General features: G+C 36.4%; 1 protein-coding gene across 1 annotated transcript in view; it reads left to right on the forward strand.

Annotated features, from left to right (window-relative positions):
* adgrb2 (adhesion G protein-coupled receptor B2) overlaps nt 1-15,007 on the forward strand; it is a 498,704-nt gene that overhangs the window by 423,993 nt on the left and 59,704 nt on the right. The window contains 4 exon segments of the mRNA XM_079829044.1: nt 4,067-4,170; nt 5,560-5,662; nt 7,993-8,143; nt 13,184-13,253. Coding sequence (XP_079685170.1) covers nt 4,067-4,170; nt 5,560-5,662; nt 7,993-8,143; nt 13,184-13,253 — 428 coding nt within the window.

Consider the following 15,007-nt stretch of genomic DNA (forward strand, 5'->3'; position numbering starts at 1 on the left):
ATAGAACCTTTTTTTTTAGAGTGTACTCATCCAACATCAGTGCCTGACCTCACAAATGCGCTACTAGAAGAATGGTCAAAAATTCCTATAAACACACTCCTAAACCTTGTGAAAAGCCTTCCCAGGAGAGTTGAAGCTTTTATACTGTAGCAGCAAAGGGTGGGCAACTCCATATTAAACCCTACAGATTTAGAATGGGATGTCATTACACTCTAAAAAAAAAAAAGGTTCTATATGGCACCAAAAATGGTTCTTGGCTCGAAATCATAGGGGAACCTTTTTAAGTGCTATATAGCATCAAATTTGGTGCTTCAGTGGTTCTTCAGAGGTTCTTTGCCGGTTCTTTGTGCTATATATCACCTCTGAAGAACCGCTGAAGAACCACTGAAGCACCAAAATTGGTGCTATATAGCACTAAAAAAGGTTCCTCTATGATATGAGCCAAGAACCCTTTTTGGTGCCATATAGAACCTTTTTTTTTTTTTGAGTGTAAAGTTCATGTGCATGTAAAGTAGGGGTGTGCATTGGCACTGCCCTCACAATTCGATTCGATTACGATTCACCAGGTAACGATTCGATTCAATTCGATTCTACGATGCATTGCGATGCATCAAAATTCTACTGCACACAACAAGGCAAATTTTTAATCAGTCATGAGGCAATACAAGCAGTCAGATATTGAACAACAGATTGTATTGGCTGCTATGTGTGTATTATCACTCTCCTGTATCTTTGACATAAATGTCACTAAATAAAATAAAATTGAATGGTACAGGGTATTGGATATGGCATTTTCAAACCTGAAAACGAAAACATAAATCACTGCTTTCAGTGCTTTGAATGAGAAATGTTTCTCTTCTCTCTGCTTTAGAACCATTTGAAATTATATAGAGCAATAATAACCAACTAAGCCAACATTTTCCAGCAGTGAACATAAGTGTTTTTTTTTTACACACAGTAAAAAGCTCTAAGACAGGGCACTTCATGAACTCCTGTGCAAATGTTAATCCGTAATTACAGTCACACTATTGTAACAACAACCACCACCCAGGCACCCAACAATAAAAATATTCAGCGCACCACACACAGTAACGTTGACACTAAGGACTCGTCAATTCTCGTGTTTGATTTTAGTGTGGCAGGCGCGTTAGCAGGGCGTAAGCAGCGCATTTTTTTTTCGGCGCCCATGTTAACAGATTAGAGCATTCACATCGCACGCAGAGGCGGCGCAGCAGTCCATACCCACCGTTCCGCGTGCGGTGTGAAGCCGGCGTCAGAATCCGAAATGTGCCCAGATGTCCGCTTTCCAAGCTTTGGGTGCGTTTTAAATTACCCGTCTATCGCGGTCATCTCCCTCTGCCTCAGCCATCTTGATTGTTGTTGTTATGACCCTGGAAGTAATTGAAACTTCACAACTTTATTGTCCAACTCAAGGCCAGAAAATAAACGGTGACATAATCGATTATGGCACTTTGCCGCATCGATGCTGAATCGTGCATGCCCCGCATTGCGATGCATCGCTGAATCGATTATTGTTGACACCACTAATGTAAAGGCAGGCGTCCCACGTTTTTTGGCAATATAGTGGATATACTGATAAAGTCACAATTAAATCAAAATAGCAATTCTTAATTATGGAATATTGCAGTATTTATTATAAAATATTTTTTTGGACTCATTACTCTAGCGACATCTCTTCTCTGATAATGTGTTTGCTGGCCAAGGGTGGGACAACCTGTCACTCATATGAGATCGACCATTTGCAAACCACAATTATCCAATCAATTCCAAATGGACAAAATCATGTCCCGCTCTACATTTTTTTCTCGTTCGAGAAGCCGCTTCACTCGGATATATGTCACAATAGGGAAGAAAAGATGATTGCAACCTCCATTTCATGTCGAGCTTTGAAAGTACCTATTCTGATGCTGTGTCCCTGATTGTGGAAGACTTTAATCATGTCAACCAGCAGATGGTAGAAAGCTCTGCAGATTGCCACAGAAGTATTATCTCCCAAAAGCAGCACAGAAAATACAACAACAAAAAAAAGTGTGGATTTCCAGCATGGCCTTAGCTGTAACGTGTATCAGGGGTGGTAAATGAGAAACATATACAAATAAAAAAATAAAATAAAAGCAGTAGGGAATTCTCACTCCTGAATAGTTCTGATATTTTTCTAGTTTCAAAGAGAAATACTGTGACCTGTATAATGATTAGACTGACTGATCCACCATAATAATGTGCTGTGAAGAGCTGGTGATGTGGGCATTAACACGTCGGTGTCTGAGTGATTAGACCTCCTGTAGTTCACATAACAGCGTCAGCGAAGATGCAATTTCTTGGGGGCACAGATGACAAAATGTTCTTCACCGATTACGCCACCACATTTAACACTGTCATTTCATCCACACTGGACAGTTTGGAATTTTATTTTATTTTATTTTATTTTATTTTATTTTATTTTATTTTATTTTATTTTATTTTATTTATTTTATTTATTTTATTTATTTTATTTATTTTATTTATTTTATTTATTTTATTTTATTTTATTTTATTTTATTTTATTTTATTTTATTTTATTTTATTTTATTTTATTTTATTTTATTTTATTTTATTTTATTTTATTTATTTTATTTTTATTTATTTATTTATTTATTTATTTATTAATAATTATATTTATTATATTTATTTTATTTTATTTTATTTATTCATTTTATTCATTTTATTCATTTTATTCATTTTATTCATTTTATTCATTTTATTCATTTTATTCATTTTTTTTTTTTTTTTTTTTTTTTTTTTTTATTTATTTTATTTTTTTCGTTTTTTGTTATGATGTTATGTTATGTTTTATTTATTTATTTAATTCTTTAATGTATTTTATTTATTTAATTTCTTTTTGTTTTGTTTCGGTTATTTTTATTGTATTTTTGTTATTATTTTATTTTATTTCATTCTTTTTAATCTATTAATTAATTCATTTATTTATTTTATTTTAGTGTTTTTTGTAATTAAGATTAACACATTTTCTTTGTGTTCAAACAACTACCTTTGTACACATCTACGCATTATTATTACTACAACAATAGTGAAGTAATAATATATATTTTTTTATTATTATTATTATTATTATTATTATTATTTAAATACTTATATATTAGTAGTAGTATAAGTATAGTAAAACAAATATACATCATGCTTGGGCTGAACTTATACTTGTCTGCAACACTTAACAAAACATTTGACACACAGTCATACACATTTTAAGATTATGAGCAACATATTTGAATTTGTCTAAACATTTGACAAAAGTGTGTGCATATGCATATACACATGTTATTGTACTTGTGCATGTAACATTAAGTTGAACCCTGAACTGTAAGTTTACCTCAGTGGTATATGAAGTTTCACGGTTGGACTGAGTAGGAGGGTTAATCCAGAAACATGAAGCATGTGTTGACCCGTAGTAACCCTTCTCTCGCCAGAGATGCTTACTAAGCTAGGGCAAAGGGGTCACAAGTGCCAAAGGGCTGATGGAGATTGAATGTCCAGTTTAAGAAGAAAATCTAACTTTGACCTGATGGGAAACAGAGAACATGAACTCAGGAGTAAAAGTGAGAATGGAGTAGCATGGGGCTGTTTGGAAAGAAGACCCTTGGCCTTTAGCTTTTACCTGAGCAGAATGTAATTCTCTCACTACCAGCCATCTGTATGTTTTTTTATCTACACTTTTATCCTTCTCCCAACCTGAAGCTGTTTGTCAAGTGTTTGCAGAATCGGATTTCTCTCTCTCTCTGCAGTTTTTACTCACGTTTCTTCATATACACACTCACACACACTACTGTTCAAACGATTGGTCAGTAGGATTTTTTTATGTATTTGAAAGAAGTCTCATATGCTCACCCAGACTGTTAAAAGTGTCACCTGGTCATTATCACAAAATAAACTTTTTCAGACTGATTCAAGACCGCACTGTTTTTGTCATTATTGACCGGCTGACTGTGTTATTACATATATCATAAACATCCAATATTAATCTTCCTTCTCTCCATCGATCTCTTTCCAGGGTATGGGGCCCTCCAGTATGCCGTCTGTGCCGCTCATGGTGGGCTGTGGCATATCCTGTACGGCTCTACTCATTCTGCTGCTCATCTACGCTGCCTTCTGGAGGTGAGTTCAGCAAGGCCCTTGACTGACCCACAGCCAGCTACACAACACAATTCTGCAGAGGACCATTTCTGAATGTAGCTTCCAGGTTCTGCTGTCCTCTGCTGATAATAGGATATTACCGTCCACCATTTCCCTTGTTTACATCCCAGTGCTCTCACAGGTACACTTATACCTTAAAAGATTCATTGCTCAGACTTTAGCTTCCCACGTGGAGTTGCATGGGCTGGGATCGAGCAGCTGGCATGGGGTAGATCTAGAGTGGGCCAAAACTGCAATTAGCAATAATTGGGAACAAATGAGGGATGGCGGGAGCCGCCTGTGGCGGGACAGGATTATGCGGAGAGTGCTAGTGAAGGCTAGCGTGGCTGCTAACAGCTCAGTGTGGCAGATGGCCTAGGACGGTCACATGATCCGCTAACACCACGTCCAGAAAAAGGCCGGCGCTTAGTCAAGTATTTATCTCCTCAGAAGTATGACTCTGAATTGTCCCAAATTATGCTCCTTTTTATATATAATAATAAAATAATAATTTAAAAAAGGTATATTATTTCAATTTAAAATAATTGTATAGATTTAACAATGTAATTTATTTCTGTGATGGATAATCAGAATTTTCTGCACACTTACGCCAGTCTTCAGATCACATGACCCCTCAGAAAGTATTCTAATATGCTGCTTAAGATTTTTTATTTAAATTTTTTGTGGAAACTGTGATACTTTTTTTCAGGATTTTTTGACGAGTAGAATCACAATTTATTTGAAAAATATATTTTTTGTAACAATGTGAAATATCCCTTTTGATAAAGTTTATTCTTGCTGAATAAAAGTATTAATTTATCAAAAATGAAAAAATATTACTCAACCTTTGAATGGTATATGCTCAAACTTTTAGGTGTGAGAGAATTTGGTTGAGACGTATGTTGTGCTACATTATTTATATTACATAATATATACAGTATATTGTAGTGTCCAAATACTTTGGATCCAAGTCATTTCCACCCCGTTTCCCATAATTCCATAGCAGGTGGGAAGATATTTCCTCTCTCCTGGCTTAGTGCATCTGCCACACCATCAAAGAGCTTATCAGTGGCCTCCCCTATCACTCAGACCATTGATCCAGGGAACACTGTCATTGTCCTCTTGAGCAGAACTGGCTAGAGCTCAAATAGCGGATGAGGACATTTTGCTCACCGGTCCTTGCATTTTGGAGTTCATCTGCAGGTTATCTGGGATGCTGCTCAAGTTGTCAGTGTTCAATGGAGTGAAAAATGATAAATGGATGTTGATAAATGGATCCCTTACCTTTATGTCATAAACCTGTCATAACTGCAAAACAGTTGCTGTTAAAGTTGTCAGTGTGTGATTTTCCTGTTTTTCTCTGATTCTCAGGTACATTCGTTCAGAGAGGTCCATCATTTTGGTGAACTTCTGCCTGTCCATACTGGCCTCCAATGTGCTTATACTGGTGGGACAGTCCCAGACTCTCAGTAAGGTATGAACTGTATCTGTGCACATTTGTGTTTCTGTCATGTGTCTGAGAGAAGGAGTTCAGAAAGAACAACTTTTAGGTTCTTCATATTGTTTGGGCTCAAATTTGGACTGGTTCAGGGGAATTAAATGCAGTCCCATGGTCTACATTAAATGAAAGTTAATTTACTAAACACAATTATTATACATTTTATATATATATATATATATATATATATATATTTTTTTTTTTTTTTTAGATAATAATAATAATTATTATTATTATATAATCTTATTTAATTCATAACAACAGTTTAATAGTAAAAAATATAACTGTTAGATAATATACAGTTTTTAGAAGCATTTATGAATTAACCATAAAACTATTATTTTATATACTAATATTATTGTTGATAATTTCAAATAAATGTTTATGACTGCTATACATAATAATAATTAATAATAATAATTGTTAAGACTGTTATATAAAGTGCATTTTTCCAATATGAAATAACAATTTATAATTATGAATAGCAGTTTTATACATTTCTTTGAATTTAATTCTATTTTAATTATACTTTACCCTTAAAGACCGAGACAGCAGACCAGGGCTATAAATAACTATCATTCTAAAATGTTTAATAACTTTTAAACCGCTAATCCAATCTGTATGCTGTGAATTGCAACGTAAAGAGGAGAATCTCAGAAACGTCGCTTTTCCGAACTATCACATTTTGCGCAATTGAATATTCAGATGCTCCGTGGTGAGCGTGGATGTGTCATCAAAATCTGCAGCATTGATTCGTCAAGGAAACGCATGTGGGTTGTTCTCCCTTAGCCAAACAGAAGCGATCGTTGATCACCCAACCCTCCCCCCACCCCCCCCCCCCCCCCCCCCCAACCCCCCTTAGTTTCTATCTAAATAGATAGAAACAATCTTTCTATTTACCCTGAACTTTTTTGGACACATCTACATTGTCAGTAAATAGAATACACCTGTTTTCACTCAAAAACGCCTAGAAAAATATTATAATAAATGGCTCTAACTTGCTGAGGGATTGTAACATGCAGACAAAATTTCACCTTTAAGTCTAAAACAGCCAAGTATAACTTTCTAAAGGAAAAAATCCAAACTTCATGAAGTTCTGTTTGAGCTCACAGTAAAAACACCAATTTAATCCATTCTCAGACGAAATAAATATCAAATTGGGACTTCAAATGAGCTAGATGGAAACTTCTTGTTCTCCTATTTAAAATGATAAATAGCACTTGATGCTAACTGCTAGAATGGGTGAGAAAAACAAGGAAAACTAAAGGCAAGTCAGGTGCCCCACAAATGTTCTGGGTATTTAAGGGAGTCCTGTTTCCTTCATTCAAATTCAATTCGAATTTGCAAAACAAATTGGAAATCAAAAAGCATTCCATTTATAATTGAGTTTTGAATATCACTCAAACCTTGGACCCGTTACTCTCCAGAAATAGTAGTTTGTAGTCTGTGGTACAGGTAACGGGCGTTTGTTATCTCTCCAGCCTGTCCTGACATTATGTAAGTGGCCATGATAGAATTTGAGAAACTCAGGCTGGCGCATGTGGCAGACAGACACGTGGAAGCCGCTGGAGGGTCAGCTTTGTGTCAGCCGTGACTGTCACCGAGAGAGCGTAAGACTACAGAGGCACCTGAGAAATAAGTGCTGCCATTCAAACTCAACCTGTCGCTCCGAGCTACAAAGAAACCTGAAGACAACTAAAGGAACCGCTCGCAGGACCCCTTCCCCCTCAACCCACACTTAATATTTAACTAAATTCTCATATTCGCCATTAGCTTAAGTAAGTACAGATAAGCTTTATTTCGGGGACCATGAATAGTGTGAAATCCTTCTCATTTCCCGGGTCATTTGCTGAGCGAGCCAGTGTTTAGCATTAGAATATGCACCTCATTACTGTATAAAGCCTCAGCCAGATATACTCTGCTTACCGCTTCTCATTTGTGTTCGCCGCTTACTTAAAGTGTACTTTTCTTTAATTCCAGCCTGCAATTTCTCCTTAGAATTTGTTCAACTTGTAACTAACCCATTTTCACTTTTGAAGTACCCTCTGCGAGGGGAAAAGCACAGAGAGGATTCGCTGCTAGAGCTAATTTTCACACCACAATGGAACCGAGCCAGTTTCTTCACGACTTTCTTCAATGTCCATGGCTCTTTCTCACTTCTCCTTCTCAATCACTTTATCTCTCTCTTGATAACAAATGGCTCTCAGCTATTTGCACCTCTTCTGGCTTTCTGTACTTCTTTCTGTCGCTCCTTTTTCGCTATTTCTTACTCCCTATTTCTTTCTCCGTCCTTGTTTTGTTTCTAGGGACTGTGCACTGTGACCGCTGCCTTTTTGCACTTCTTCTTTCTGGCTTCTTTCTGCTGGGTATTGACGGAGGCGTGGCAATCCTACCTGGCCGTGATTGGCAAGATGAGGTCCCGCCTCATTCGCAAGCGTTTCCTGTGCCTGGGCTGGGGTAGGACACCCGCACACACACACCAAAAACTAACATCAAAGGTCAAAAGCGATGTTATTGAAGTGCTTCAGTTTTTTTCCTCCATATGAGTGATGCAGGAGTATAACATGCCAGTTCTTATCAATTCAATCACATCAGATTGTCTGCCATGTCAGTTTGCTTTAATGGAGCCCAATGACACACCACAAACATACCATGAGAGCCCAGTGTTACTGCTGTGTTACAAGACGCAGATAAGAAATGCATTGTGTGCCACCATCTTAACACAGGTGGGATCTGAAAGGGTATTCTAACACAGTAGCACTTGCAGTGACACACATACATGTTTTGTAACTTATTGATCCACCATCACTTCCATTAATTCACAGATGCCCTTTGCAGATATTGCAGAATAGGATTCCCGCCCACAGGGAGTTGGTAGTAGATGGGTTTCTAACTAAGATGTCAGAAAATGACTTGTATTACTCAGAATGTGAAATATGGATATCGTCATATATGTGACCTGGCTGGTTGTGTACATGCTCAGATGGTGGTTGTAGTTTGAATCCTGCTTATTTTTATTTATATGTCTTATATCTTAACTATCTTATTTATGAAGCCAAAAGCCTTAAAAGAAACAATTAATGAAATTAAATTAATATCATATGCAACACCATGGTATAAAAAAAAATGTATTTATGTATTTATTTATTTATTTTAAATTGTCAATACAGTTTATAAAGATTAAAAATATCATATGCAACACCATGGTATAAAAAAAAACATAAAAAAAATATCATGCAACACCTTAGTATAAAAAACATTAGATATGTATTTATTTGTTTATTTATTTATTTAATTGTCAAAGTGAATACAGTTTATAAATATTAAATTATCATATGCAAAACCATGGTATATTTTTTTTTATTTTATTTTTTTATATATATATTTTTAAATTGTCAAAATGTATACAGTTTATAAAGATTCAAAATATCATGAAAACGCAAAAAACGCATACATTTTCAATGTTACTGTTTTTTTTTATTTTACATTATATATTTGTATTGTATCGTAGTCATATAACTGATCACTTTGTTAGAACTTACAGCAAAAACATCAAAAACAAATTTGCCTAAAAAAATTTAAACAAAAAAAAAAAAAAATACGTGTATCATTTTTAAATGCTCTGAATGCTGTGTTTTTATTTTTTGAGGATGAGGTTTTTGAGATTGTTTTTGTCTGCTGTAAGATATAGGCCTATTATATATTTATGTTATGTTCAGTTTTTTATCATTTCTATGTTTATGAGTGATTTTTAAGCTGCTTGAAAAAAAGTAATTATAATACACAGCTACTTTTGAATGGCCATCAATGGAGAAACTTGCTTTTACCCTCATAGTAATGAAACAATCACACTTTCATCCAGAGCGAACTCGTGTTTCTCATTGTGTCACTAATTTATTCTTCCAGAGCGGTATTTTGAATCTGTGCATTCCCTTCCCTTCCCACTTCTTTCAATCCTGTTCTCTAAACCCGAGTTTCTCTAATTGCCTTTAATTTCCAGGGTTAATCAGAGCATTGTTAATTACATGAATATTTCAGAGGAGAGCTCATTATGTGTGGACGTGGCACGCAGACATAGAGTGAGAAGAATGGATAGGTCTAATTAGCACATGAGTAAAGCTGGCCTCCCTGACTGTGATGGCAAACACAATAGGGACGACAGCAGCAGGAGAGGCCAGGAAGCCCTCACAGACACAGAGAGGGGAAGGGAGGAGGTAATTCTACAAAGTAAAGGTCACTGTATGCAACATTGTAATCAAGGACCGATAAGTACACCTTCCTCAGTCTATGGAAGATGGGAAACTTTATAAGCAAGGTTTACTGCTACATCTTAACTCGCCGCTGTTGATGGAAATTTCCAGCTTTCTGTGTTTTCACTTTTATATGGTTATAAAGTGGTATTACACTTCTTCTCAAATTACACTTCTTTTTGAATCTCCCGATCAAAACACGTGAAGAATAAGCAGAAACAAGCGATTTCACATGTAATGCATATGTAAAATAACACAATCTCCAACATTAAACAAAATATAAATCACAACTGTTTAACTTTACTGAATGAAATATCGACCCAGGACGAGCTATAAGACTGTGCAAGCATTAGGGGTGTTGATGGACTCAATCTACTCCATCTGTGTTTTGATCATCATTCTGAATACAATCTGTATGTAGTGATTGACCAAAATTTGACTAGCTTTTAAAGAGAATGGGAAAAGAGACTCTGATTGGTTTATTGCACGTTACACCCCAAAACACACCCATGGCTCATTAAGAGACAGGTACAACCCTTTTGGACCATGCGCCGGGCACGCAGACCATTTTTCCCGTTGTTAGACTAGCAAAAGTGGATTTGGACATGCCCTAAGTACACTTGCGCGGTGCGCTTTAGACCATGCGCTTAGATCATTAAAATAGGGGCCATGATCTTGTTTTGGATCACCTCCAAATGGGTTTGGACCCTTTGGAGGCGAGAGATGGAGGAAGGAGCTAACCCAACATATAGGCCCGGTTTCACAGACAGGGCTTAGACTAAGCCAGGATTAGGCCTTAGTTCAATTAGGACATTTAAGTAACTTTTATAAACGTGCCCAAGAAAAAAACATTACTGGTGTGCATCTTGAGACAAAACAATGCCACTGACATATTTTAAGATTTGTCAGTGCAAGATTCTTTCAGTTAAAACAGCTCAAACATGCATTTTAGTCTAGGACTAGCTTAAGCATTGTCTGTGAAACCGGGGGATAATGTGTTACAGTAATCGAGTAGTGTTGAAATAAAAGTGTGGATAACTGTTTCAAAGCTATCCCTTCTTAAAAATGGTTTGACTTACTGGCGTAAGTGGTAAAAGCTAGCACTAACTATGGCATTTCATTCTAATTTAAGACGACTGTCAAGATAAAATCCTAAATTTATAACGTCGGAGGTAAGGTATGGTGTGAGAATGTTAAGATCAAAATAATTTTCTTTAGAGTGCTCTTTTGGCACAAATTAGATAATTTGGGTTTTATCATCTTTAAGTAACATAAAATTATTAGTGAGCCACAATTTGAGCTTGTAAAAAGAGGCTTCTAATCTCTTGAGCAGAGTTATCTTTTATGTTTTATAGGTATGTAGAGTTGGATGTCGTCCGCATAACAGTGGCACGACCAAATCTGTTCATAATTGATCCCAAGGGTAGCATGTACTGTATAATGAGAATAGTAAGGATGCCAAAATCGATCCCTGGGGTAACCCACAGGTGAGGTGAGTCGCTGAGGATGAATGAGTACGTAAACTAACTGGAAAACTTCTATTAGATAAGAATGACTGGAACCATTTGCGTACTGTACTTGTGATACCAACCGAACGTTCCAGCCGAGATAAAAGAGTTCTGTGATATATACGAAGACAAAAGCCGAGCTCAAGTCTAATAGCACTAAAGCCACAGTGTCGCCAGAATCTGTAGTCATTATAAGAAATATCAATAAAAACGTATAAAAGAGAAGAATCAGTGCTGTGAAGGGTTTTAAAGCCGTACTGAAACATCTCAGAGATGGAATGAGTGTGCAAATAATTCTGCAACTGTATAAAGACAGATTTTTCGAGAATCTTAGATAGAAATGACAGTTTGGAGATAGGTCTAGTTTGCATATACAGCCGAATCGAGTGAGGTTTTTGAGTTTAAAACAGGCTGGGACAGTCCCGGTGTCAAGACAGTTATTAATGATACACAGAATGTTCCAGCCAAAGTATCAGCTAAATAGTACTTCAGATGAAGACAGTTGAGTACTATTTCACATGAGCTTGATTAGTTAATTCTGTCATGACAACTCTCTGAGAGATTGGCATGGTAGAGTCTGGCATGGTAATGGATATGGCAATGTATTTGGTCTTGGCGGAATAGATCTAGTACCGAGACTTACTACTGCCAATATATTCACAGACATGCTGCTGTTGCACATGTATCATAAATGAAATAACCCCATTGCAAATCTATACAGGTGAAGCTGGGGAAGGTAGAACGTTTCTGAAGGCGTGCTGCAGACTGCTAACAGCAAACACTACCAGTATTTGAATGTTGAGCCGCAGCTCACTGGCCACTGATGCAACAGCAACCAATCAGCTGCGCTATGTAGATAACGATGTGATCGCTACCAAATAAGTAAAGGACCTATCAGCCTGCGCCATCTATAGTTTCATGCCAGAACTGGTATTTCTGAACACAGGGTGTGCACACTTATGCATTTAGGTTATTTAATGTTTTTATGTGAATCTTTTTTTTTCTCTGAAATGTGTCACTTTGCCTTTCATAGAGTGGCAATTAAAGGTGCAAAAGTTCTGATATGATTTATCTTGTTTGTTTCATTTTTACATCACAAAAACAAGCTTTTTTAACAGGGGTGTGTAGGGTGCTCCGTGTACTTGCCCTGTGGATCACTCTTAAAGGATACAGACAGGAACGTTTACACTGCTGCACTTTGGCCTCTTGAAAAGAGACACATACAAAGAGGCCCATGGGAATTGCTCTCTGCTAAAGTAGCGTGCTTAAGGTCTGGGAGGGCACAGGGGGAATGGTGTGTGCATTTGTCCATGAAAAGGGCACAAGCTAAAGAAAGTCACCAATGTGAGAGGACATTTCACTGAGTTACTTCAGTTAACTGTATCTCCATCCTTAGGCCATCTGCCATTAATGGCTCTATGGGGGGGAAAAAACAGGGTTGGGGATTCTAGATTTTTATAATTTGCCTTTCAGCAGTGTTCGTTCTCTGTTATATGTGGTGGACAATTTTCTCATACAATACATTCACATGAATAAAAACATGTTGACATGAAATGAAAGTACATTAATGTACTTTCATTTCATGTCAACATGTTTTTATTCATCCATTTAACTTGTTCCATCCATTCATATTCAATGGACTTTGCAACCATGTTTTACATAAAACAAGTTAAGCAATTAAAGAAACTTTTCAATTTCAGTGAATTGAGTTTTTTCATCATAGGTTTTTGTTCTTGCAGGTCTTCCAGCCCTTGTGGTCGCTGTATCTGTGGGTTTCACCCGGGCTAGAGGTTACGGCACGCCAAGTTAGTAAGTATCACTGATGCAGTGTAGTCCGCAAGGAAAATGTTGAGACGTTTATCTTTCATCAAATGCCATTTTGAGGTTTACATTAAGTCTCAGTGATCTCCGGATGTTATTGAATTTGTAAAAGCATATGGAAGTACCTTCATATGCAGTATGTGAACACTGAGTAATCTGTATTATAGTATAACATATGTAATGCAACAACAACATATGCAAGGACAACGGACCCACTTTATATTAGGTGTCCTTAACTAATATGTACTAACATTTTAATTAATCGTTTGATACAATGCACTTATTGTGTACATACATGTTTTTACATTGTACTTGCATTTAAAAAAATACCTGCATGTAATTACATCTATAATTAATTTCTGTAGTTACATTTGTAATTACACAGTTGACACTTCCCTTACACCTAACCCTACCCTTAAACTTACCCATACCACCACACCTGTCCCTAACCCTACCCGTATCCCACCTCAATATCAGCAAAGGTGTTTTGCAATACGATTTGAACACAGCAAGTACAAGTACATAGTGGTTAAGGCCACCTAATATAAAGTGGGGCCAGGACAACTTTCCCCTACACCCACATACAGTGTTGGGGAAAGTTTGTTTTAAAAAAATACAATATTGTTTTGATTTACTTGTGTTTATTTAATTGTGGTACTTACTTTTTTTTGTAAAGTAATGAGTTGCATTACTTTTGCATTACTGCATCTCACTTGGGCTGGGTCTTGCATTAATAACAACAACAACAAACAAAAGTTATGTTTTTGGCAAATGTAGGCCCTTTCACACCAAAAAATGAAATGAATAAGCCTCAATCTGAAGAGAATGCAAATTCATGCCTGTACAGTAGATGACACAGCTCAAACAAACCTTTCAGCTTTGCTGCCATTCTGTATTGCAAGAAGAATAGAATACAGGAGAATAAAGTTCAACGTTCGTTCTTCAGCAATAAAAAAACAAATGTGATGTTTATCTAAAGTCATTTTTGCTCATTAGTATGGTTGAATTGGGTCATTGAAAGTCAGCAGCAAAGACGTTGATTAATAAAGTGAGATTAAATTCATAAAGTATATTTTTGTTATTTGAGTTTGCATTTTTTTTCTGTTTTGTTCATTTTGAGGAATACTGAATCTGTTTGTGTGCAAGTGAGATGAGTAAATGCAAGTTCACATTTAGAGCCAGATTTTCTAAACAAGGCAAATTAGCGTGAGAGTGCAATCCCATAAAAGCTGGTTCATTTCCATAATGACCAATGCAGTCTACCAAGAACACCGCAAATTAGTGTCTCGTTAAAGGCTTTTTTGGGCTGTAAATAATGGCGTAAATACCAGTAAATTGATGATCGCAAACCTTAGTAAATCACCTTGCATGATTCATTTAAATACTCCTCTCCCATGAAATGTGGGTCTGAAAGGGAAACTCCTACAAATGCATATGCAATGAGGTCAGCCGCAGAAATAACCCTGTCCATGTATTTTCAGTGCAAATTTTTCACTGTGTGTCTTTAGTAAATCCTGACAGTAGTTTTTTTTAACGGCAAAAGAGGGTTTGCGCTGGTGCAAGCTGTTAGTAAATCTGGCACTTAGTCTAAAACTACAATAACCATCATGTTTACAAATCACACACAATGCCTCTTCACTTATTCCCGATTCTGGGGACAGGACAGGAGGCATTCAATAAATGGGAAAACAAAGTAACCTGTATTATTTATTTGAAGAAGTAACTTTACTTGCATTACTTTA

Source organism: Gobio gobio, assembly GCF_949357685.1.
Source record: "Gobio gobio genome assembly, chromosome: 11".
Taxonomy (NCBI): Eukaryota; Metazoa; Chordata; class Actinopteri; order Cypriniformes; family Gobionidae; genus Gobio; species Gobio gobio.